At 38.1% G+C, this 27130-nt stretch overlaps 1 protein-coding gene and 1 long non-coding RNA gene across 2 annotated transcripts in view; one reads left to right on the forward strand and one right to left on the reverse strand.

Annotated features, from left to right (window-relative positions):
• Positions 1-407: 407 nt before the first annotated feature.
• grapa (GRB2 related adaptor protein a) overlaps positions 408-27130 on the reverse strand; it is a 45866-nt gene continuing 19143 nt past the window's right edge. The window contains exons 4-5 of the mRNA XM_022209402.2: positions 20207-20375; positions 408-1731 (exon numbers count right to left, since the gene is read on the reverse strand). Of these exons, the coding sequence (XP_022065094.1) occupies positions 1546-1731; positions 20207-20375 (355 nt within the window). The 3' untranslated portion in view covers positions 408-1545. The remainder of the gene's footprint in view (positions 1732-20206; positions 20376-27130) is intronic.
• Positions 12495-16016, forward strand: LOC127531578 (uncharacterized). The gene is made up of 3 exons (XR_007938703.1): positions 12495-12790; positions 14386-14553; positions 15656-16016. It is a non-coding gene; the product is annotated as an uncharacterized LOC127531578 (long non-coding RNA).

Consider the following 27130-nt stretch of genomic DNA (forward strand, 5'->3'; position numbering starts at 1 on the left):
TCCCGATTGCCCATGCTGATATATGCACATATTTTTTCCACCTCATTGCAGAGAGCATTGGGTCTCCCTGTACTGGAATTACCATATTATTATGCCACTTTTGCCGTGATGGTGCACCGGCTGGTGCAGACATCAAATACAATACTTTTCATATGTACTCATTCACCGGGCAACGTATGAAAACTGCTTCAGCTTACGTGCAAAAAATGCTACTTATATTTTTATGTAACGTTTTTAAAAAAAAACTTCAAAATATCAATTTGACAGGCGTCTGTCAGTGTAGATTTTGGGCCAGTGGTGATATATGAACAAAATATTTCTGATCTTTTCATATCAGGGTTTTATTGCATGGAAAAAGGCAAATTAAGGCTCATGATTTCCAATTACAACAATGTCCAAGCTTGAGGTTCAAAGAGGTAAATGTATCACTTTATTTAAATGATTTGTCATTACAGGTTAAGGAAGACCGGTCCATGTTCTTACTGGTAATCACATAAAATGTGGTTCTCTTAAACATTTGTTGCAACAAAACCTTTATACAATGTTTCATCTTACTTGCTGTATATGTTGTTTTTTTAAGATTACACATGAATAAGAATAAATACATAGAAACAAACAAATGTTCCGTAAATGAAGTTGAGCATATTACATTTTTAAGCATTTTAAAACAAAAGCGGCACCTGGGCAGTGTTCATCTCACTGGTCGCTGTAACACACTAACCGGGCTGCACACACACACGTAAAATCACACAACCAACATCTTTAAACTCCTGCAGACATGCAACACTCTCAGTAGCACACAGCTTGCATACATGTATGTAAAGTTTGCAGGTTTACATGTGTTCAGACCCACATTCTACACACAAACCTCGTTACACACACACTCATGCAGCAGCCCAGTGAGAGAGGAATCTGCTGTGTCAGTATCCTCGGAGTGTTTGGCCCAAATATTCACAACACACAATGACTTTCTGTGTCTCTCTGCTCAGTTCACCGGATCTCCTCGTGGGAACGACAACAAAACACTGGAGCAAATCTGCAGTGGAGAGAAAACTCTGCCCTTCTTTCACAACCTCCCATGGGCCACACACACTTTCGCCCCCCCCTTCAGGTTAGTGTTTGTGTGTGTTACTTCAGTTTAGTCTGCACCAGTGCTGATAAGCTCTAATAAATGATTATGCCTAGGAGTATATGTGTGCATGTGTTTCACTGTGTCTATGTGAGAGTTCGCCACAGTGTGTAGGTCCATGTCTGAATTTTTTCTTTTTCTTTTTACATGTTTGAAGAGAAGCGGGTTCTGTTGGAAGAGACTGACGAGCCTGAAGCAGCTGACTGGGCGAGGCTTTTTGTCTGAGAGGTGACATCACAAGGAAACGGGAGGAGTTGATTATATAATGAGCAGCTCAATCAATCCTTCACTCCAGAAATGAATGGACAAGTGTCGAGCGGTGGGTCAGTGTGTGTCTGTCTGTGTGGTTGGGTGTGGTCAGGGTGGCTCATTGAGGAACCTGCAGGAATGGTTGCGTGTTTGTTTAACGTGTCAGGTCACTGGCAGTGGTAAATCGGCTGGACGTACTCTGGAGGGAAGTAGCCGACGCGTCCATGGCAACGGCCTCTCCAGCGCAGCGAATCAGAGCAGTCAATGAGTTCGATGACGTCGCCGCGCAGGAAGCGCAGCTGGGAAGGATGGTGTGGGGTGAAGTCGAAGAGAGCGTGGGCATGATGGGGACGCTGGAGAGGGGTGAGAGGAGGGGAGAGAGAGAAGGAGGGGGAGGAAAAAGGAGAGCGTTAATGAAAAATTTACATCTTTACTTTTGATACAGTGTAGGACCAATAAAACTGGGCCATGCTGAAAGACATTTTTTTTAAAAATGGTCTCATAAATTAACAGAATATACAAACTCTACATAACTATAATGCATAAACTGTATATAATGCTTATACATCTTAGATCCTATAGTTTATATTGCTCACATTGTAGGTCTATATTCCTCAACGCATCCAAAATTCCTCTGTAAACTATTCCATTTTGACATTTTAAACTGCCCTTTAAGTGCTGCTTTAGCACTTCATTGGATGCTGAACTGAATTTCACTGTTTTGTGCAACGACAATAAAGTCTAATCTAATCTTATCTAATCCAAAAGCGTAACACACTAAATAGTCATTCTCACTCCTGTGCTGCAGAGTCACAAATGATTGTCACCACGGGATATTTGCAAATGAGCACAACAAAGCTGAATGATAATTTTATAATTTCACAAAATGTGTGTAATAATGAGGCTGAATTTAAAGTTATAGTTAATTATTTTATTGAAAACTGGTGAAATTACTTGCTCATCAAGAGATAGAAAGCAGGGGAAAAACCTGGTTGTCTGTCTTGCTGTTTTTTAATCTAATGAGCTGCTCCTTTAGTTTCATATTTAACACACAAACATATGAGTGGTATCAGTTGACTATTAGCCTATTTCCAAAATGTTAATTTTTTTCCCTTGACCAAGGCACTAGCTTACAGCTGGAGCTGGTTCCTCATTGCCCAGTGGTGGCTTCCCACTGCCCCTAATATGTAGGATGGGTTAAATGCAGAAAAGGAATTTCCCTTTGGGGCTCATTAAAGGATAACTTTAATTTTTTTTAACACAATCCATGCAAGCGTTTCTAAGTGCATGTATTGTTTCAGCTCACGTGGGTGGAGTCTGACTCACCGGATGTAGATTGCGGGTGTACGCTCGTCATTGCCTGCATATTATATGGATTTGTCTTTCATCTCTGCTATTTACATGTTTCCAAAATCCCCTTCAGTAGGGAAACAACAACCTCCGATCACACTGAATATTTCAAGTTTTTCCGTTGACTTGGATCATGCAATTCCTCCCGATGCCAGTTCCATCACTGATTTAGCTATGCCAAGACGATTGTGATTGGCTTAAAGAAATACCAACAAGCCATAGCGTTTTTTCAAATGAAAACAGACCTTTCTGCTTTTAAAAATGGTCTAACCACGCAGACGTGGCAGCATAAAAAACAAATAGTTGGTTTTAGTGGAATATAACTTGGAGAGGAGGGCATGATGATTAATAAATCCACTCTTAGCCAGTCACATGACAGCAGTGCCAATCGCAGTGATGCATCTCAACAACAGTTCAACAAATAGAATAAGATCTCTTGAAGAAATGATGTTATTTTCTAAATGGTGTTGCATGCACAATGTGAAAACACATCTCAGATCTGCAGTTGGAGGCAGATGGTGTGTTTTTTATTTAATTTGTACAATAATGGTACACAGAAATGAAAAAATGCTGATGAAGCCGTTTATATGACTGCATCCACCCAGCGCTGCATCAACCCAGCCACAAAATGTGACACAACAGCATTTTGCGCTGTGATATATTTCAAAAATAAAACATAAAATGCAACTTTTTCCAAAGAGAAAAGTTGCAAAGGAGGCAATACACGAGAACGAGCTGCTGTAATCCAACATCTTCCACATAAATGACAGAATATTGAGTCATAAAGTGTCGGCCTGATGTGTGTAGTATTCAGTGTGGTTACACTTCTGCAGCCTGGTGTTATTTGGATGTGATTTTATAAAGGGTAAGTCAGTGGATGTAATGCAATATAGCCAATATGTTTGTCCTGCTGCCTTCAGACGGCTGCAGGGATTTAATCAACTGAAGGACAAACTTGTTTTACAAAATGTATCTGGACAAATGCGGAAATCATTTAGTGCTGATCTGACACATTGCTTTACCAAAACACGTTTTTTTTTGATACATATTAAATCCTTTAAGCAATCAGGGGTTACTTTCGTTTTTCTTTCTTGCTGACTTGCTGAATCTATTTCTTAAATACATTTGACTATAAGTTAAATATTTATGTGTGCTGATACTTTTTCGATTTGTCTTGTCATTCTTAAATTGTTAGGCAGATTAAATATTGGTTAGTTTTCCAAACTTTCTTTAAAAAAATGTTTTCTCTGTTCAAAGATTGTGCGATCTTCCGTTGTTTGCAGAATTCCCCACTGAACGAAGTGAACAAGTTCACGGTGGTCAAGGTTTGTTTTCTAATCTTCTGAAAAGTTTGAGCGTTGTTATTTAATTCAACAGCTAGGATCTGGTAGATGAATTTGAAATGGAATGGTGTTTCTTTGAAGCTGGTGCTCTTGTTTGTTTTTTTTTCATTCTTCTATCGTTTCTTTTATTTCTTTTTTTAACCTCTATCGTATTATTAAAACAAAACAGAGTAAGAACGTGTGATCCAAGCAGTTAAAATAAGTTTCAGTGCATTTTAAAGATCTGTCTGTATTCAGGTTAAGAAAACCGGTCGACATCGCTCCCATTTAATAAGCAATGTGTTCTTTGTTCCTGTAAAGTACAAATATATTTTATTTATCATTTTCATTTAACATTTATTTGTCAGACTGTGGTCAGTCTGGCCACTCTGGTTAAATATTAATTGTGCACAGGAGGTCTGATTGGGTCGGCATCATCTCTGCTGCAGCTATGTGGTGAGGAAACAGGTCTGTGCAAGCTGTCAGCTGAACATTAACACAAACAGAGAACAGGTAACTTATATACACTAACATTCAAAAGTTTAGGGTCACCCAGACAATTTCATGTTGTCCATGAAAACTTACACTTTTATTTATGTGCTAACATAATTGCACAAGGGTTTTCTAATCATCAATGAGCCTTTCAACACCATTAGCTAACACAGTGTAGCATTAGAACACAGGAGTGATGGTTGCTGGAAATGTTCCTCTGTACCCCTATGGAGATATTCCATTAAAAATCAGCCGTTTCTATCTAGAATAGTCATTTACCACATTAACAATGTCCAGACTGCATTTCTGATTGATTTAATGTTATTTTCATTGGAAAAAGAACTGATTTTCTTTGACATTTCTAAGTGACTCCACATTTTTGAATGGTAGTGCATATACTGTTCTCTTATATGATGATAGATTTCATGCGAGAAGCTGCCCCTCCGGATTTTTTATGTTAATATCCTTCAAAATTTAAACGGGTGCAGTAACATTGAGATAAGATCTGTCCTGGTAGGGAAACAAAGGAAACTGCTGTCCTGACTGTCGAAGGTTAGCACCATCAACTCACAAACATCTCCGGTGGTCAAAAAAAAAAAAAAAGCATACAGAAGACAAGTTTTGGTTTTGCTGGAAACTACGTCCCTGTTTCTGGTCTGTACTAAGTCAAGCGGCTGTTCCATCTGTTTTTATAGTACAAACAGAAGAGTTGTATTGATCCTCTTCCACTTTCCTGTAAATGCCAAATTATTCCTTTATCATAAAAAAGTTGTTGAGTTTTGTAGTTTCTGCAACATTTTATATTAGATTATATAGTATTATATATACTTAAAAATCTGATCGGCCAAATTATCAATCAATCAGTCCCAGATAGCAAACTATGGGTAAATCAATGTTGAATCTATGTTGAGACCTAACGTAGAAATTATACAGAAAGCGCAAGGTTGATAAAATGTTGAGTCAACGTTTGCTTACATAGATTACATGTTTGCAAACATAGATTCAACATTAATTAAACATTGACCTGTCAAACATTTTAATTAAACCAAAATACAATGTAGATTCAATGGTATCTTTTAAACACAAACTTCAATGTTGACAAAATGTTGTTGAATCAACGTTGATCCAACCATCAATCTTCAACCGTAACCACAATTCAACCTTCTTAACCCTAATTCAACATTGATTTAACATCTTTTGCTATCTGGGTAAAGTGTGATTTATGGTTGAAAAGCAAACGTTGACTCAACATTTTATCAACCTTGCGCTTTCTGTATAATTTCTACGTTAGGTCTCAACATAGATTCAACATTGATTCACCCATAGTTTGCTATCTGAGGTTGCATTTAAAGAACAGAATCATCACACTGATAAAAAATAAAATTAAAAAATGGAATAATAAACGCAACTGTGGAAACAAAAAAGTTGGCTTCAGAGGAGTCATAGGTGTCTTGGTGGCCTCCCCTACACATCTGTTTCTTGCACAGTCACTCAATTTGTAAGGACAAGGCAAATTTACACTGCTATATTCCTTCCATTTCTTAATGATGGATTTAACCAAAGGGCATTACGTGACTTGGAAATTTCCTTGTACCCATCCCATGACCTTTGCTATTTAATTTCCTTTTCAGTGTTCTTTAGTCTTCTTGGTGTGATAATAGTCAGAAGTACTGATTCATCAATAACTAGACTTTCCAGTTACAAAGTGTGTTTATACTGCAGTCACTTAAAACACATTAACTGTCAGAAAATCTCTTTTCCACTAATTGTGAGACATTAACTGGCTCTACCTGTGTTGAAAGAGATGAGCCACATTAAAGAAGTTAGATACTTATGCAATCACTTATTTACACTTTTTGTCTTTTATTCCACCAAGGAAGGCGACAGAGTTATGTGACAATCGGCATACGTTTGTCCGTCTGTTTGTCTGTCTGTTAGCAACAATACTCAAAATCGGAAAAACAGATTTGGATTAAATTTTCAGGGAAGGTCAGATATGACACAAGGAACAAGTGATTCTATTTTAGCAGTGAAGCGGCTTACAGTCTGGATCCACAGATTTGTTAAAGATGTTTGTATCATGGGCTGCTCAGCGGAGTACTGGTTAGCACTTTCGCCTTGCAGCAAGAAGATCCCTGGTTCGAATCCCGGGGTGGGCCTGGGATCTTTCTGCATGGAGTTTGCATGTTCTCCCTGTGCATGTGGGGGTTTCTCCGGGTACTCCTGCTTCCTCCCACAGTCCAAAAACATGCTGAGGTTAATTGATTACTCTAAATTGCCCGTAGGTGTGAATGCGAGTGTGATTGTTCGTCTATGTATGTAGCCCTGCGACAGACTGGCGACCTGTCCAGGGTGTCCCCTGCCTTCGCCCAGGTCAGCTGGGATAGGCTCCAGCACCCCCGCGACCCTGGTGGGGATAAAGCGGTGTATAGAGAATGGATGGATGGATGTTTGTATCATTGCGAGATAGCGGCACAGCGTCACTGTAAGTCTGACAACAAGTGAACACTACGTCAGCTGCTTGCTGACGATCACATGATTCCGACTAAAAACTGACTGCTCTGGACTTATTGGGACTTATCCGTTAGAAATGAAATGAGGAGCAATTGATTAAATTGTGGGGGTGTTTTCAAGTCCCATCAATTCCCGCTACATATTTAGGTCATGCAATTCGGTATCCGTACATAACGTACACATGCTAAACACACGCCTGTGCTTCGCCAGCGTAAAGTGATTTTTTATTAAAGATTTCATCCGTCAGAAATAATATGACTAAGCAGCCACGGCGGAGTACTGCGCTCTCTGAGTGCTTTTCTTGTTAGTAAACTGGCATTACTTTATAGAAATCTGTTTTTGCTTTGACGTTAAAAAGTCTTTCTGTGTAAACTCATGTAAAAAGCAGAATTAATTATGAATATTTGCTTTTTCTGAGCTTTGTACATCTTGGGAATGTTGTCTGCTTTTTTCTTTTTCTTTCTGGACTTTCTTTACTATTTAATTTTTTTTTTAAAAAACAACTGCATAGTTTGTCAAAATAGGGCAAATCTTAATTAGGGAATTGTTATAGGCCTTGGGGGTTTAGTCTGAAAAACATGAAATGTTTCTCATAAAAATGTTACGAAACACGACAATCATACAACTTCTTACAGTCTGGACTGTCCAGAGACTTAAGCAGAGCAAGAGGCAACAGTAACTGGGGGAGGAGAAAAAGAGACCACAGATATGAGACAGAGAGGTGTTAGAAATCCATGATGATGTACCAGATAACAGCATTCGCTTATTATTATTATACACTGACACACCTACTGAAAATAACAACAACAAATAACAGTATTAAGTTTGCTGCTGTGATATTTCATGGCAATTGACGGCAAGGTGAACCGCTTTCAAATCAATCTCCAGACGCTTTGCTTTCTCGGTCTCGCTGCATTTTTTTTGCTTTAAGTTCACAAAAGTAGTGTTTTTCTTCTCCCCTGATAGCCAGCCTCCTCTGATCTCTGTTGACTCGTGAAGTAAAAGCAGTTTAAGGGGAGCAGAATAAAAAGTGGCTATTTTAAGGAGAGCATCTTGAACTTAACTAACCCCTTAGCTGTCAGTTGCACTCCCACAGAGGAAAGTGGATGTGATATGAACTGTGAGGGAGCTGAGAGACTGGAAGGAATACCAATATACTGTTTTTTAAAACATGTGTGTGTGTGTAGATGTCTGTGTTGTAATTCTGCACTTTATTGCTGTGGACGTCTCCGTCTTAGGCCCAATGCCATCCCATTCAAGCAGAGTTAGAGGCACACGAACACTAACCAGACAGCAGGATTAGGATCAAGAGGCACAGACACAATTTATCAGTCTCAGAAAATCTGCAAAATCCTCACCGTCTTGCACCTTATTGTTTCACTGATCTAGTCTAGACTTCTAGTTTGCGGGCATGTATGTACGAAAAGAGCGTTCGAGCGTGTGTGTGCAGGCCTCTTTTTGCTTTCGAATGCACCACCCTGAGTCTTTTGGATGTGATAGTGCAGAGAGAACCCATTCATTTCTCCATGCCAGCTTTTGAGGAGCAGGGGTTTGGAAGGAGAAAATATGCCCCATCCATATCAGCTGAGCTCTGCTGCCCTGTGATCAGCGTCCTCGCCTGCGCCCACTCCGAGAGAAAGCAGTGACAGTGGAACAAATTACTCTGTAACATCAATGGACCACAGCTTTTACTAGATTCGTCTCTACACACACACAGGGAGCAAAAAACTCTTTTGTACTGCTTGTGTCTGCACTTGAAAAAAATGACAAGGTGTCAAAAAATATGTCCAAGCTTTGCATGAGCGAGATTTTTGTTTAAAGAGACACAATGATGTGTTGGGCTGGAGAAACGGGGGGGAAAAAAAAAAAAAACGAGAACTATTTCCCATTCTGTTGTGCTCAGATAAGAAGCGATCTGGAGCCATGTAATGAGCTGATGTGGAATTAGTTTGGAAGTGCACAATAGGAGGGACAACGCAAAAAAGCACTGCAACATGATTCATGGGCTTAGACTAAACCTCGACAGCGTGTTTATGCCTCTGAAACTGACCCATATAGTTGGAATTGAAGAAAAAAACTGATAATCAGCTTAAGGCAACGTTTCCATGAAACATTGACATTGCATGCGTTGAAGTTAACAAGATTTCTCTATACCATTGTTTTATTTAATAATCTAACAACCTTAGGGGACTAGTTAACTCACTTTCCTTTTGTTTTTGTGCTTTTAACGTCAATGCCTGACACTGTACGGAAGACATAATAGTGTAATTGCAACAGAAGCGGCGAGTTTTCTATTAATATTTCACCAATGCATAGAGCGAACACAACGTGCTTACAGAGAAGGAGGAGGGCTGAAGAATGAATAGAGAAGTCTGGTATAATACATGAGGCGTGAGATTGTTTGTTGCAGCTTTAGTTGTCTTGTCGTCTGGTCTGAAGGGCAAAAGTAGAAATGTTTTTGCGTTTCTTGTGTTGGTCCTGGTAAAGCTCTTTAGGTTGATGCAGTAGTAGATCGTAGAAGAAGCTCAGTGAGGATGATGATGCTTCGCATCTTATTTAAATTACAAAAAACAGCCAAATAGGAACCCTGCCAACCCTTACTATAGCTTTGTATTGCATTATATTATTGTATCATGTTAGGATATTCAAATATTAATCTCTGCCGGTAAAGGAAAGTCTTAATATAGCAAAGACTATGCTTTAAGTCTGTGTGCAAACATTCTCAGTAACAGACTGTGGGTGTTAGTTAGCTTTGTTGATGCCGAAGGCCAAGACAAAACCCCACAGATACAAAGACCAGCTGAGTGTGATTTTATGTAACGTGACAGTCAGAAAAGCCAGTTGGGACCTTGGCCAAATGTAATGTTTCATATGCGTTTTTAATCTGCAGTTCTACCTACAGGAGAACCGACATCAGTGACGTGAATTGAAGATGACCGTGATATCCTGAAACATCTAAGAAGCCAACACCGAAATGAAACCTTCTCTTTGTTGGTTAAACAGACTTTATGATGAAGCGGGGAGGATTAAATTAATTCAGAGTTGAGATGCAGGCCCACAATAATGTCTTGCTTTTTTGTGAATGTCTATTGTATGTTTAAAATAGACCATATACCCAAGTTAAACCGATTACACATAGTGAACACAGATATGAACATAAAGATGCCAAAATGAAACATTCTCTTTGTTGGTTAAACAGACTTTATGATGAAGTGGGGAGGATTAAATTAAATTAGAGTTGAGATACAGGCCCACAATAATGTCTTACTTTTTCGTGAATGTCTACTGTATGTTTAAAATAGACTGTACACCCAATTTAAATCAATTGCAAATAGTAAAAACAGATATAGACTTAAAGACATGACTAAGCTGCTTTGATCTTATGTGGAAAGACATGTTTTTCTCAGGCTACATAGTCTTGTAGGTAAAGACAGCACCTTCAGCACGCCACCCTCAGCTCCGGGGCATGTTGTGATTCAGGTACTGATTGTCTCATGATGGAGCAACATGTTGACCTACAGTACAATAAAATCACGGGCAGCGTGCTAATGATAGAAGGTTGTGGTATTTCAAACACGCAGATTTCTTTAAATCCGCAGCAGGGGGTCACGCTGGTGGAATAACTTAATCTGTTTTTTCAAGTATTCTGCATTAACTGATACATTAATTCCAGATTATAGTATTTTTTAAACCTAATAACTCATTTTTATGCCTTGTATGTATACAAAGTCCACCTGACACGCTATCCTTATTAAATCCTTACATTGATATAGAATGGCAAGGTGACCCTTGACCACAGAATTCAGGCCTCAGGCAGAAAAAATACAGAAAACCATCTGATGAACTTTAAATAGATGTGATAGCATTAACTCTCTGACCTGAGGCAAAATAAAGTGCATAATGTACAGACTGAGGGTGATCTGGTTCTATGTAAACAACTGACCAGTGACTCACATCACAGAGCAATGGAACACATTTCACGAAAATATAGGAACAGAAAATAAAACAGAACAAAGTAAACAACAAGTTTTTTTTTCCAGAATCCTACATACTGATTATGTTTTGTACCTAATCAAGCACATTTAAATCGACTTGACAGCATATTCAATGTCCAGTTGATTTTTTTTTTTAATGGAGCAGAAGCATCCTAAAGATTAGAGCAAAATAATTTGCCAATACTGAATTAATCTGCAGCTATTCTGACATTTGATTATTGTAAATTGAATCACTTTGGGTTCTGGACTACTGAAGTAGAATTTAAAGATGCGACTTTGGAATCTGTTATATTATAAAGGCCTTTTTAAAAAAAAAAAAAACCTTCCATTGTGCAAGATCGCCAGGACATGTTCTTACAATTTTACATACTATAGTGCAATTTTTTTTGGAATATTTTTATTCGCTTTACATTTGCTTTACATCAATACAACCCTTAAATCCCAAGTTTTAGTAATATGTAGTGATTTATGTCTTAACTACTACAATAAATTGCTTAAAAGTGCAAAAAACCTTAAAAAAATGACATTTTTTGTTTTGTTTCACATATATTTCAAAATACAAAAATTGCATAGCTGTATCCCTCAAATTTGTAAATGTAAAAAAATTGCACAATATCCTGTGGTCTCGTTTATAAAGATTTTTATGTGCGCTTTATTGTGTATTTTTACAAACCCATCACTGCAAGGAAAAAGCACTCTGGGACCTAGTAAATGTGTGAAATGATAGTGTAACGCCCCAGATTTTATATGCAAACAAATAATCGATCTATCTTATCTGGTTTCAAATCTACCGCCAATAAAAAATGAATATGCAAATTGTAGCACTGGCACTGGGCTCTATAAACTATTTTAGTCGCATATACGTTACTGATAGCATTATTAATCAATTAAATGGAAAATAATTGTTAGTTGAAACCCTACTAAAGATAAGATTTGTGAACAGATGGTCACTGGTTAAACTGCTGGATTAGTTTATGAGTGGGTTGGCAGTAAGTGAGCTCTCTTCTTCTTTCTATAAGGGACACCAGCCGTTAAATTATCAGAAAATAATGAGTCACAGCTGACTGCTAATATGCATTTGTTCGCTGAGAATGATGAGCAAATCACCCACGTTATCATAGTAAAATGTAAAAAAGAGAATAAATAAAGAGCGTGAAACAGCAATGAAATTAACAGGCATGAACAGTCTTCAGTCTGTTTTATAGTAGCAATAATGAAGCATCTGTCTCGGTACCCAAGCAAAAGTTGCTTTACTTTGCTTCACTTTGTGGAAAGTCGTAGAAGACGAAGTGCAAAAGCATACACGGCACCCTCAGTTTAGTATTTTGCACCCTCAGTTGAAATATGAGTACTAACTTATCGTCATTCAGTTGTGAGCAGTGAGTGGGACTTCCTGCTGAGTGCACTGTATCATTAATCCAACCGTATGCAAAACGGTGTTAAAATGTTTAGAGTTTTGCTGTACTGCTGTGTCACATTGGTCTGTGCAGCTGTGCGTGAGCTGGATAACTACTACTGTTAGCTTACATGGTTCCATGGATATTCAATAATGGTTGGGTGGTTGAACACCAGCATCAACACATGTTCCACAGCTGCAGGGAGCTTCATGGAGAAAATTAACCAGGACACAAGAACTCACATCTACCAATTGTTCCTTTAGCAACTTCAGGAAGTGCCAGATGACCTTGGTATGAAGAAGTGTGTCCAAAGGGGTCTAAATGATTTCCCTATGCAGTGAGGTAAAGTGTGTGTTTTGTTGCTTATCATTTAAACAGGGAATAGCAGTAAAATTCCTGCAACAATTATGCTATATTTTTCTATGTTTGTAGAAATTTTGCATCAAATAGCCATGAAAATGTGTTATGAAATTATTACAAGGACATATACTACCATCCAAATGTTTGGGGCCATCCAGGCAATTTCATGTTTTCCATGAAATCTGACACTTTTATTCATGTGCTAACATAATTGCACAAAGGTTTTCTAATCATCAATTAACCTTTCAACACCATTAGCTAACACTGCGTAGCATTAGAACACAGGAGTTTTTAAATCAGCCGTTTCCAGTTAAAGTAGTCATTTACCACATTAACAATGTCAAGACTGTATTTCTGCTTGATTTAGTGTTAGATTAATTGAAAAAAAATGCTTTTCTTTCAAAAATAAGGATATTTTGAACGGTAGTGTATGTATTTTTGCTATTATGGACATAAAGTCATGTGCATTTGCACTTTAAGACTGTCTGATGCAAATTAAAGCAGTTATAGATGCATGTAATCTGGACAATAATCAGTCTTTGGTGGACGACAATCACTTTTCAGCCCTGTTTCATTTTGAATGCACTGTAACTCATTTTGTTCTGGAACCAGCCCCGATTCAGCGCCAGCAATCACGGACTGCGATTAAACTTGTCCTACCATATGTCTGAGCAGACGGAGGAAGCAGTTATTGTTATTATGCTAGTACTAGCACAGCCACAAGGTCAGAGGTCATGACCCCGGCTCAAGACAAGACAACTGGTGCTGGTAGTACCCTTACGTAAGCTACCGCATGATCACGAGCAAATAAAATCCTCAGGAAACCAAAATGCTGAGAAAGTCCTGCTGTTGTTTTCATGCATTACTTGGTCCCATTAGAAAGATTTAGATTGGCGCAGTATTTAGGTCATACAGTTTATTAGGCGCCATGGGACGGCTGTCATTATTCGTTTAACTGCCATCATAACGCCCTGAAGGTAAATCCATTGCTTCCACCTGCTCCAGCTTCACAGAGCTGAATATACTGTGCAGAATCCTCCAGTGGTTTGAAACATACTTGGAACTGTTTAGGAGTGAGACAGGATGCTACTAAACAAGACCTACATTTATGAGGAGCCTATTTTTAGGATCAAACCTGTCACGCTCATTTGAAAGTTTTACCGTTCCACCAGGTGAAATGCGGCTCCACTCTAGCTGCTTTCCAAACCCTCCCTGGATAAATAAAAACTATGATCAATCTCATTGAACTTTTTGTGGCAACAACTCCGTCTAAATGACATAATCGTGCTCTATAAAAACTGATGAAGAGCTGAAACCTCCATCACAGCAGGACTTTTTTGAAGCTCATACATCATGAAGATCAATAAATGTGGATCAAACAAACATAAGATTCATATTCAAGACATTTAATTTATTTATGTGATTCTATTTATATATTGTTGAAGTCATTGCGCTCCAAATTTTAGGCCAAAAGCGTAACACAAATCAAATGAGGAACAGAAATAGTGAGAGAAATACAATGTGTTTTCTTGCCTGAAATATGCTTCAGCTTTTTGTTATTTCCTCTCTCACTTTAGGTCCAATAACACCGCTGACTCATTGGCCACTAACCTCACTTCCTATCTGATCATCTGCAAAATACCACAGAGCAACAGTGACTGGCTATCTGCAGGCCACCACCTCACATGTCAGCGGCTCTTCACTTCTTCTGCTTTAATGGATGCGGCGCAGAGAGCTGATTAAGGGTAAGGTTTTGATTTTAAAGGCAAAATGAATCTGGGACGTCGAAGCAGCAGTTACAAAGGGATTCTATTTGCAACACTGCTTTGAAAACAGATGGTAGCATTAAGGACAAAGCACCTGGATATAGCTCTCATTTGTTGTGGATCTGCTTTGGGATGATGCTTTCCTAATGAGGGTATTAAAGGATGAGGATATCAAAAAAAAAACTTATTAAAATGGATACAAATTTTCAACATAAAAAACCTCGGACAATGGCATCTCCAAGCAGCTTTGCTTTGCTTTCAACTATTATATGAAGCGCATACATTAAATGCATGCATAATATTTAATGATAAGTACTGTGCTACATGTAAGACACCATGGATTCATACACGCAGTGATCAGTGGCCAAAAATGGAGGATCAATGTATGCATCTTTTAGAATCAAACTGTGAGACTATCGATCATTTTCTATAACAAACATTCAGAAATTACTCAGAATAAATCCAGATCCTTAAATATGCATAATAATCTAGTTTAAATGAGTGAATTGTGTAAAAATGTACCAACATACATTCATGAACGCAACATGTAACATGCACTTCAGCTGCTGACAAGTGCCTTTAAGAACGGCTCTCTTCAGGTGTGGTGTTAGATCCACATCGGTCTGCTCGAAATATATGTCGGGCAACACATTGTTATTATTGACACTGTTAAAATCACCCATATTGCTTGTTTTGAGCACCATAAATACAATCCTGTATGTACGCCTGCAGTACTGTACAAAACACCCATTCACACGTATTCCTAATATTGCTGCTGTGCAATAAGCATTATTTACATTTTCGCTGAATTTTGATTCCCACAATACCTAAAAAATAATATAAACTGCATAAATTATAGTTAACACCAGAGTTAGGCAACTAGATTTTACCATCTCAAAGCAGCCACGCCTTAAATATGCATAGTTTTGAGCCTTCGTGCAATATAAATGAGTGCGCTGTGTAAAAATTTACCCCCCATACAGTTGTCATGACCTGGTAAACTAGCTATAGAGGACCAAAATCGTTCCTTTGTACCAGGCTGTCAACATGTTTATTTCTGCTGTACATCTATATGTTGCAGGTCTACAAGGACTGACTCACTTTTGGAACCAGTCTCTCGTGGCTGTTTGAGAAGCTGCAGCTTTTGACACTTCCACGCAAGCCTCACTTTCCAGCACTGAAGGTTTCTGCTTAAGAGCAAAGGGCTCCTCATCCACAGATGATGAAATGCATCTCTAATGAGTAATGGAACCTGAATCTATCCTGTCACACGCTGTTGAACTTTCACTGGTAGGGAGCACGAAATGCGAGGAAGCTACAGTTAAGTGCAATATGCTCCTGTCAACTACTTATGAGCACTCCTGTATGGATTTTGCATTGCAGTTATTAAGACACAAATTGTAAAAAATTCATTGGACATGACAATTTCAATTATGCTAATATTACCCTTATGTTGTTAAAGCTTCCATGTGGGAATGAGTACAAATGACTTAGAGTGTACTGAAAAATTCATCCTGATCAGATTTAAGTTAAGCAGTCAGCTTTTTTTCCACTTAATATGATTGCATTCTATGGCACCACAATGTCAAATGAATGAATATATAATAGGTGTTCAGAGAGACTTCACTAAATATTTTGGCAATAAAAAAATTACTGTTTATGCAACATGATAGCGCAAAAATCTCACTAAGCTTTATAAATGAGGCCCCAGGTCAGCAGTGTGATCTTATCCAGGCTTCAGCGTAAAGCCCTCTTCTTTTCAAAGGTTCGATATAAATAAAGTTACTTATATTATTTATTTTTATTATTTTCTATTTGTATTTTTAATTTTTATATTGTTTTTGCTGTCTAATTGCCTTTTTTTAACTTCATTGATTTCATTGTGGGGCTGCACAGTGGAGTAGTGGTTAGCACTTTCGCATTGCAGCAAGAAGATCCCCGGTTCAAATCCCGGCCTTCCTGGGATCTTTCTGCTGGAGTTTGCATGTTCTCCCTGTGCATGCGTGGGTTTTCTCCGGGCACTCCGGCTTCCTCCCACAGTCCAAAAATATGCTGAGGTTAACTGGTTACTCTAACTTGTCCGTAGGTGTGAATGTGAGTGTGATTGTCTGTCTGTGTATGTAGCCCTGTGACAGACTGGTGACCTGTCCAGGGTGTCCCCTGCCTTCACCCGAGTCAGCTGAGATAGGCTCCAGCACCCCCCGCGACCCTATTGAGGATAAAGCGGTGTATAGAGGATGGATGGATGGATGATTGTTTCTTAGTCTTTGGCCATGCAAACTGCCAAATGGATCTTGGGAACTAAATCAACGGCATCAAAAATGCATCAGCAAGTCCTAGGTCTCATTTTTAGATTTCTTATGGTAACACAACCATCCCTACACTGTAAAATATATAAATCAATTAAATAAAAAATGTATTTAAAAAGAAAACAAAAGAAAACAATGTGACCTTTTTCCATATTTTTGAAACAAAATAAATGAAAATCAAAATTAGTAAAATAATAATAAATTTGCACAGACATATGTTACATTTCCATATCTAATGCAAAATAGTATTTTAAAATTGTTACCGTGAATAACTCACCGAAAAATATTTTTTTGACAATCAAAACAAAACTGGTTTGTAATTAATTTGCATTTTTTATATATGAATTTTATCTAAAATATTTAAATAACAATAAACTTTAACAAAAATCCGAAATAATTCCCATGAACTTGTGTAAAATAATTCTAGAAATTATTATTTTAATGACATGGTTACTTTATGTGATTTTACAGTCTGTTTTTGGCATCTCAGCAGCCAAAATATTTGAATTTTATATTTTTAAAAATGTGATCACCACTTACACACGACACCTCTCTCTGATCTGCAGCACGATCGAGTTTCCTAATGAACGGAGGCCTATTCCAGTCGCTGAGCTGCACCAGTGAATATGATGTGATAAGTATTAGCACGCAGCCGGTGTTACAGTGATACAAACATGTTGTCATGTCAGGATTGCTGTGGATCAAATCCCTCCATAGTAACTGAGTTGGCCTGCGGGTTCGGCTTGGCTGCCACTCCCAGGAATACCTACCAATGTGATCTTGTCTACATGATGACAACAACAACAGCAACGGCTTTTCCCATGCTGACACCATCCTGGGAACTACTTGTCATTTATATTCTGAATGTATTGTCAGGAATAAGCCGTGACTAGTTGTTGCACCACACCAGCATTGTGTAGTATTTCTAAATCTGCATATTATTATAGGATAAAGACATGTACAAGTATTGTTAATAGATTATTCCAGAGCATGTGACACTGATAAGAGGCTCATTAGGTGTCTGCAGGGGAAGTGGGAAGTATAATTTGTCCAAACTTGATCTGCAGCAATTTAATCACGACTGATGCAAACAACTGCCTTAAAAATCTGTTTTCTTTTGCGCCGCTGAGCTCAGTCCCTCTGGCTCGCCGTCTCAGATGACTGATTTGGTTCTGCTCCAAACTGGCGGCAGTCCTCTGATCTTTCATTACGAGCTGCACCTTCTACGTCAAACCCTGCCGAGGCAGTAACAGCTCCAGAAATTTCATCAACATATTGAGTGTTCCCATAGCTGTCAGATCTATTTAAAAAACTGACTATGCCTTGAAGTCACAGTGAAATTAAAAAAAACACACACTTGGGTAGCTTGTTACATTAGTCCTGTCACACTGATTTGACTACAGGTACTGTAAGTGTTTCGCAGTATCTCACTGTCTCACTGATGGTGGAGGAGAAGGAAACGAGATGACAACAAGATCAGATGTGTTTCAAATGATTTGATATATAGTGACACTGCAAAAAGAAAATGTAATTCTCCATACTGATATGGATATCAGTGACGTATTGGAAAGTGATGTGAAAAGAGAAAGTTTGGAAACACAAACAAAGCAGTACTGTCTGCTGATGTGAACGACACAATTAGGGAAATTTCAGTAAACAAATTGAAACTACATTCTACATGAATATATTTTGGGTGGGAGAGGCATGATGCAAGATAGTGAAAGTCAAAAAGAATCTATGATATCGGGAAAATGAATCATTACATTTAAAATAACATTTGTGGAGAGTCGTTATTTATTGTCTTATTATTTAAACTAAAAGATAGTCTACTTTTTTAAATTGATTTATCATTATAGGACAGAGGTGTCAAATGTGGTTAGCAGACCAAAACTGGCCCACCAGAGGGTCCAATCTGAGATAACAAGTACAGAGAAGACATTAACTGCAAATTATAAATTTGTAAAACTATAAATTTAAAATAATTTCTAGCCCATGACAAGTTGTTTTGATCATGAAGTACAATACTATATTGCTTATTGTTCTTTTGTCATTTTGTGTCATTTTTGTAAGATTTTGTCCAGTTTTTGTTGGTTTTTTGTCGGACCTTCGTCATTTGTCTCATGTTTTTGGTCATTTAGTTTCTTGTTTTTGTCATTTTTTGTCTATTGTTTTCGTGCTTTGTAACTATTTTGTCTTAATTTTTTGTCTTTTTTGTTTTGTTTTGTGTCGTTTGTCTCATTTTTGGTTGTTTTGTTTCTCGCTTTTGTCATTTTGTCTCTCATATTTGTAATATTTTGTTGTTTTTTTGGCCTTTTTTATCTGAATTTTGTCATTTTGGTCGTAAAGTAAAATACTACATCATTCAGTTCCAGCTACTTGTGACTAAATGCTTTGTGCCGTTGTCGATACTTTGTGGTCTGTAAGTTGTAATGTGTAAATGATAAACTGAGGTATAATGTTGTTGAAATTGAATTCATTTTTCTTAAGAGGTTTCAGGTTGTTCACAGTGTTCTTTTAAAAAGATACTTCCTTGAATGCAAACTTTTTAGCACTAAGACAAAGGAAAAATTCGGAGTTGTGGTTATTTATAGGTTATTATGCTGTGATTTTGCTGGTCGGCCCAAGTGAGATCAAACTGGGTTGAATGTGGTCCCTGAAGTAAGATGAATTGACTGTTTTTGGATGTCAGTGTAAGCATTTTAAATAAATTATTGATGATTTAACCTGATGATGATTTAAGGTTTTCTTCTGCAACAGGTCACTTACTTCTGGTCACTTCCTTCTTTAGCTCTGGCAAACCAATCATAACTGACTGTAAAATCCATCACTGCCAGTGTGACAGCAGACTTAAAACCCAAGTATACGATGAAATACAGGGATTTTCTTGGTGCTCTTAGTCTTAATCGACGTTGTGTGAATTTGCTTGGCGAGCATTTGAAAGAAAAGGATGTTCATACATAGGTAAAAGTCTCTCACTCTAGCTTTTAATAAGAAAAAATATCTTTAAATACAAACCTCCCCATGTCTTTCCCTTGCGTCTTTGCAGCAAACGTAACCTATTCTGCTAACAGAACAGGTTACATGCAAGTTACTGGAAGAAAAATCCAGAAAATGACAGTTGCTTTATGTGACATTTCACTAGTTATTGTTGTTGTTGAAGTCATATCATTGTTGCTACTTAACTTTTTCTGAAATTAGCATGTTTTTACTTTGGTTGCTATGGTAAAAAAGGGGGGGGGGGCAATTATGTACATTGCATAAAACAAAGAAGAAGAAAAAAGACACTCAAGCAAACAAAACAAACAAGGAAGAGTCAAACTCACTCTAGCAAAGTGCTCAGGGTCTCTCAGAAACACCGTCCTCTCCTTAGCGATGCTGTTGCTATGGTAGAACTCCACCAGCTCGTTCAGGGAGGAGAAGACCTCGTCCCACACGTAGTACTGAGAGCAGCGGTCCTGCAGAACCTTGAAATGCTGAACGTGGTCCCCATAGCTGCAAAATACAAACACAAGAGGGACGTTATGATTAGATTATAAAGCTGTTTCTCATTTAAAAAAGGGCATTAATGAAGATATTTGATGCTTACAAAAGTACATTTATAGCAGTAGTGATCCAAACATATCAGTAAATCATTCCAGATGTTAAAATGTTTCATTTCTCTTGAAAAGTGAAGAGTGCTGCTCGACATTGCTGAAATCAAACTATCCTGTTTTTAAGCCAGCAAGAACTGATTTAGCCCACAGCCAGCCTCAGTATTCGTCCAAACTTCTAAAAACGTTAGAAAATGCAGTCTCATGGCAAAACGGATCATTTTCTCTCATACATGGTTCTGAAACAAATTGGTGGCCAGTTAATGGGACATTCTTTACATTAACCCTTTGACGCTCCAGTTATTGGACCCTACACTCTTCTATAATTGGGTCAGGAAGAACCCGTAAAAGAGTCAGTGTGTTTTATAACATTTTAGTAATTTTGGCTAAGAATAATTAATTTATTATTGTTTGTATATTATTTTTGTCTACACAAGAAGGATTTCATGTTTGAAATGTTTATTTTTCATTTTACAGCGCTCGATTTAGACGGTCGCCAGGTCGTTGAGCGGATTTGGACGGTCGCCAGGTCGCCATTTGCAACTAAAAATGTCGCAAATGGTGACCTGATCAACACTGGCGACCACAGATTTGGACAGTCGCCAGATCGCCATTTGCGACGTTTTTACTCGCAAATAGCGACCCGGCGACCGTCCAAATCCGCTCGATCGAGCTGAACCGCGTATCATGTTTTCTTCATGGAGGCAGCCACTTAGTATGATGTCATCAACCTCCTATCATTCCCGGCGCTCGCGGCAACCTGGCGACTGTCTAAATCGAGCGCTGTTTTATAACAGATTGTGAACATTTTGATAAATGATAAAGAAGATTACTACATAGAACAGCAATAGAAGAATGTCAGCATCCATTTTGTTGACATTTTTCCACTCTTCCTCTGTTGTTGCTCTCCATCCATGCACATTGTGTCACCTCTTATGTGATATTATCAGTGATTAAGAGCTTGGGCTAGTAATACAAATATCACAAATTCTTTAGAAGTATTAAAGGTAACTCAAAAGTTGAAATGGAATGAGATTAAAAACATGTTTTTTTTTTAGGAATAGCTGGAATATGAAATCAACAAACTTTTCATTACAAGAAAAGGACCTCACCACTTACGCATCTAAGGGTTGAACAGGGCATTCATTAACATATTTGCTGCTCACAAAAGTAAATATATAGCAGTAATGATACAAACATATCAGTAAATCATTCTCGATGTTAAAATGTTTGATGTCTCTCCAACAGTGAAGAGCTAAAATCAAACTATCCTGTTTTTCAGCTTATAATTCAGCCGACAAGAACTGATTTAGCGCATGATCAGCCTCAGTGTTCCTGCAAACTTCCAAAAACTTTAGAAAATGCATTCTGATGGCAAAATGGATCATTTTCTCTCAAAAATACAAACTGGTGGCCAGTTAATGGGACATTCTTGTTACACAAACAGTGGAAACTGACAAACCTCGATACAGAATGTGGTCTTTATTTTCTATTCCTGCACTGTATCTTCACAAGTTGTTTTTTTTTTGCATACAATAAATTTGGAGTAGCACTGGGTTTATACCAACACTCTTTAGTCTGCAAATCCTCCCCTTTAACCACACAGCTGTCAGCTGTTGGAGCTGGCAGGCGCTCAGTGCCGTCCTGTTCGCTAAAGTGACCCTTCTTTGGTGTTTCGTTTTACTCTTATTCTATGTTTTCACTTTCTTCAAGTAAAAATCCTGGCCAAGGCAGATGAGAAGACAGCCCTGCAGCAGAGAAAATGTTACAAAAACAGACAGGCTCAGAGAAACTGATGCAAAATCTAAATCAACATCATTACTAGAAAATGGAGACTATTACCAGGGCAGTCTTTTTTCTTTTCTTTCTTTTTTTTTCTGTGTGGCATTTACATGGGCAGCTCTGTGAGTCTTGGGAATCTGTGCAAAGCAGATCATGTCGAACTAACATTCGTCCCAGTTAAATTTGTATTACATTTTTAAAATCAGGCCACACATTAGAAGATTAACAGTTAAATTTGCTTATTTCTGAGAACCTCTCTCATTCTGCTCCATTTACCGTCATATCTTAGTGAGACTGGGTTTGTCAGGAGAACAAAAAAAATTACACTAAATAATAATAAAATAAAGACAGAGGCACAAACAAAAATAGCCACGGTGTTAAGAGTGCACACCTTGTTGTTGTGATTAACAGAGTTTGGCCGATATTCACTGGCAATCATACCTGCTCCCCTGTCCTGCTCTGCGGTGGTTGCTAAGTAACTTACCGGCTTATCTTTAGAAATCTGGACATCTCACCATGATTGTACGCGTTATATAACAGCATCTAATATGCAGAGGAAATCAGTGCAACGCCCCCATATATCTAAACACATCACAGAGTGGGTGTGTTTGGCTTATGTTAATGATTGTTAAAATGTCATGAAAAAGCTTTTTTCTATTTCTTTTTGTGTGTACATTCTAAATATATGGCCAATCCTTCCAGTAAACGACACATCCTAGTTGGAGAGTACGGCCACCTCACTATCAGACTATCTAGTCTGATTGGCTCTGCTCCAAGCTCACAAAAAGTAAATGAGCACAGGCTTGTTTTCACCCAGAATTCCTTTCTCTATTCAGACACTGAGCTCTGTGAACAAGCAGAACCGACTCCCTGATGACTGGATGGCATTCAGCTGCACCTCCACCCTGCCCTTCTTTCCCTGCCTTCTCTTTTTCACCCTCTCTCCTCTCTCACCATCAGTCCCCGAAATGATGAAACCATGGTGGAAAAAAAACATATTAATTCAATCAAATGTGAGGCTTCTGACACGTTTTTGGATTACCAGCCTTTGAACATTCTGTGTGAGTAGCTGTGATATCTGCCTTTTTCTTCTTCTTCTTTCTCTGCTTTGCCTGTGGGTCTTTTGCTCACACTCGTTCTTATCACTCTCTATTATCTCATTTCCATCTAACTTCTCTCTGCTCCTCTTGTTATCTGCTCCACCATGTCTCCATCGCCTCTCGTGATCCAGCCTGATCCTCCACCAAGTCACACACATATGCAGCTCAAAAATTCTTTGTTAATGATCTCCATCAGCCCCAGTTAGCTGACTGGAACCCTCTGCTGCACCCTACTGGTGGGGCCTGGTTACTACAACCAGCTGTGCAACTGTGCATTTTTTTTTTCTAAAGAAGACAAAGTAGTAAAGGGAAGATTAAAGACAGGATGTAGACAGGACATGAACTTTCCCTTTAGGGAGTTTACAATAATGTAAATGTAGAATGAAACACATCAAACGTTCAGAAGGAAGAACAGGCGGAAACAAGGTGTCAAGGTGTCTGTTCACTACATGCAGCTCACATTTCCTGTAGCTGTTATGCAATATGAGCCACACCAGGTGTAGCACTTTAGTTTACAATTTAAAATGCAAAAGATAATAGCAGATAAAAAGGTACAACTTTGGAAAACTAATCTCAGTTGACATGTTGGGAATTATAGTGAAACTTTTTTTATGTACACTGCCAGTCAAAAGTTTGGACACACCTTCTCATTCAATGCTTTTTTTATTTATTTGTGTTATTTTCTACATTGTCAATTAATACTGAAGATTAGCATTTTTTTGTTTACAACATAATCCTATATGTATTCTTTTATAGTTTTGATGTCTTCAGTATTAATTTACAACGTACAAAATATTTTTTTAATTAAAACCATTGAATCAGAAGGTGTGTCCAAACTTTTGACTGGCAGTGTCAGTTTATAACATGGTGTCTTCTTTGTGCTTTTCACAAAATAAGATTAAAATCTTACAATACAATATTACATAGAGAAGTCCAATAATTCCCACTAAGCACCACTTCATGATATATTTAACTACACTACCGTTCAAAGGTTCAGGGTCACTTAGAAATGTCTTTTTTTTTTAAAGAAAGGGTGTTTTTTTTTTTCAATGAAGATAACATTAACATAACAAGTTAATCAGGAATACATTCTAGACATTAGTGTCTTGGTAAATGACTATTCTAGCTGGAAACAGCTGATTTTTAATAGAATATCTCCATAGGACTACAGAGGAACATTTCCAGCAACCATCACTCCTGTGTTCTAATGCTACATTGTGTTAGCTAATGGTGCTGAAAGGCTCACTGATGATTAGAAAACCCTTGTGCAATTATGTTAGCACATGAATAGAAGTGTGAGTTTTCATGGAAAATGTGAAATTGTCTGGGTGAGCCCAAACTTTTGAATGGTAGTATATATAACTTGCACATGGAATCCTTTATTTTGACAAGCAAAAAAGCAGTTTCTAGGTGTTTCTTCTCACATTTTTACTCACTGTAGCTCTTTTTTTAATTGCAATATAAAGTCCTGCACTTCTATAGAAACAGCACAACTATGGCTAGAAGCAGACAGAACTTAACAATGTCTTTTTGTGCAGTATGACAAAGTTATAATGCCATAAATCTGAATAATCTGAAATCAAGTTTCCAGGTGCCCACAAGTGTTACCCACATTGGGGAAAAAGAGTTGCTTCTGCATGTTATGGATTGTTTACCCTTTTTATTTTCACAACCTCGACAAATTTCATAACTCTGCACATTCTGCAAAGATATTTCACCATGCTGAACGTATCCTCCAAAATCTTGCTTACAGTTTGCTCCTCTATACTGCTGTTTAGCCAAGCTGCATTTATTTTATTTATCAAGTGTGTTTTTTTCCCTCCAAGCTGTTATAATTTCTTTCCATACTGGGTTGCACTAAGGGATACAAGGCATTTTATATATATATGTCAGGGTAGAGACTGCGATTTGGTAGAATTGGAGTCTCTACCAGTAGAGTTTGCGATTGTAATCTCTTCCAGTAGAGATGGAACTTTAAATCTGACCCCTGCCCTGACCCCTGACCCTAACCTTAACTAACCCTGACCTTTAAATCTAACCCCTGCCCTGACCCCTGACCCTAACCTTAACTAACCCTGACCTTTAAATCTAACCCCTGCCCTGACCCTAACCTTAAAAGTCTAACCTTAGCCCTGACAAATCTTTACTGGTAGAATTGGAGTTTCTACTGGTAGAGACTCCAATTCTACCAAATCGCAGTCTCTACCATGATATATATATAGATATAGATATAGATATAGATATATTTTACATAATCTCCTGCAGATGTTTTGTTTTTTGTCTTTTTTTGTCTTTTTTTTTTTTTTTTTGCAAAATAAAGTAATTTTAATAGAATATACCACTATTTAAATTTAAATTTGTTATTATTCCTGACAGGAACTCACATCATGTGTGATTTATCCAAGGAAGAAATCCAACAATTCTCCAGTTTCTGACAAAGTTTCATTTAGGCAGCTTTTAGACCCAGTTTTTTGGGTTCAGAGAATTAAGAAGCTGTAATTCCACAAAACATAAAATCAGTGTTTACAAGCTACTTGCCTGTCAAACAAACCAACCCCTCAAAATTCATGCAGCGTCTCTATGCGGCTAACCAGACTCAAATCAAATATTTACACTTGAATCGCAACGTAACATCTTCACACTGAGGTTAACGCTCGAGTGCACTAAACTGCACAACCACACATCTGTATTACTACAGAGGTTCTAAAAAAGCAGATAATAATTATAATGCAGTTTGAGGAGATTCATTTTGAAAAATCTTGAAATTAACATTACTGATAAAACTACACGCTATGCCTTACAAGACACAAACATGAGATGATCTAAAACAAGTAAATCCATATTCTGAGTTATTTATTTTACATCATTGTGATCAAAAATCCCCAGGGATGATTTATTTTTCTGAAACGTGAAGGAAAGGAGAGAGCCCATGGGTAATCTTGTATCCACGGCAGTATTAGGTGATTTATTATTGAAGGCTTTATTAATTATTACCCAGAAACAGTGGAGAAGCGGTTTGCTGTAATAACGCAGACAGCATCTGTCTCAGCTTGATCGCTCACTCACACACACAAAGCCCTCCATCCAAGCGCCCTCTCATCTCCGTGATCCAGTGTAATTAAGGCCTACAGCGATAGAGAGATTATGTTCTTTTTCCAAGTAAAAGGAAATTAGAGGGAGAGAGAGAGAGAGAATATGAGCGAGAACGACTGAAAGTGAACTGGATGTACAGATAGAGACAGATATACAGCAGATAAGCGCGGTACAAGATATTTTTTAAACTTTTACTTGGCGCCAGCACAATCGGAGTGGCGCGAAGGTCATCCGTCCATCGTTCTCTCAACTTCCTCCGTCCATCTATTCTCACTTCCCTGTTCTCGCTGTCTGGCTCGCTCTTGCCAGCCTCCCTTCACCCTTTACTTTAATCTGCTGTTCAGTTTCTAAACCGCTGCAGATGTCTGGAATACTTCACACAGTCGCACTGACACCTCCAGCTGTCAATTCAACTCTGTGACTGTCAGCAGATCCCTGATTGCATCATGTGTTTGCGTCAACCGCCGTGTTGCTCTCATACGTTTGCAGGCTAACCACCATGCTGGCCTTGGCTTTGTGCATGTGTGGGTTTTTTTTTTTTGAAGTGTGTGTCAGCTCCGTCCTTGCATGTCAACCCTGCATGTCAAGCAAGCGAAGGATGCAGTTCGGAGCCGCTTGTAGCATTAATAAAGCATCACCTGCTTCGTTAGACGGGCGAGGACGGAGACAGGAAGCGTGTGTG

Source organism: Acanthochromis polyacanthus, chromosome 21 (genome assembly GCF_021347895.1).
Source record: "Acanthochromis polyacanthus isolate Apoly-LR-REF ecotype Palm Island chromosome 21, KAUST_Apoly_ChrSc, whole genome shotgun sequence".
Lineage (NCBI taxonomy): Eukaryota > Metazoa > Chordata > Actinopteri > Pomacentridae > Acanthochromis > Acanthochromis polyacanthus.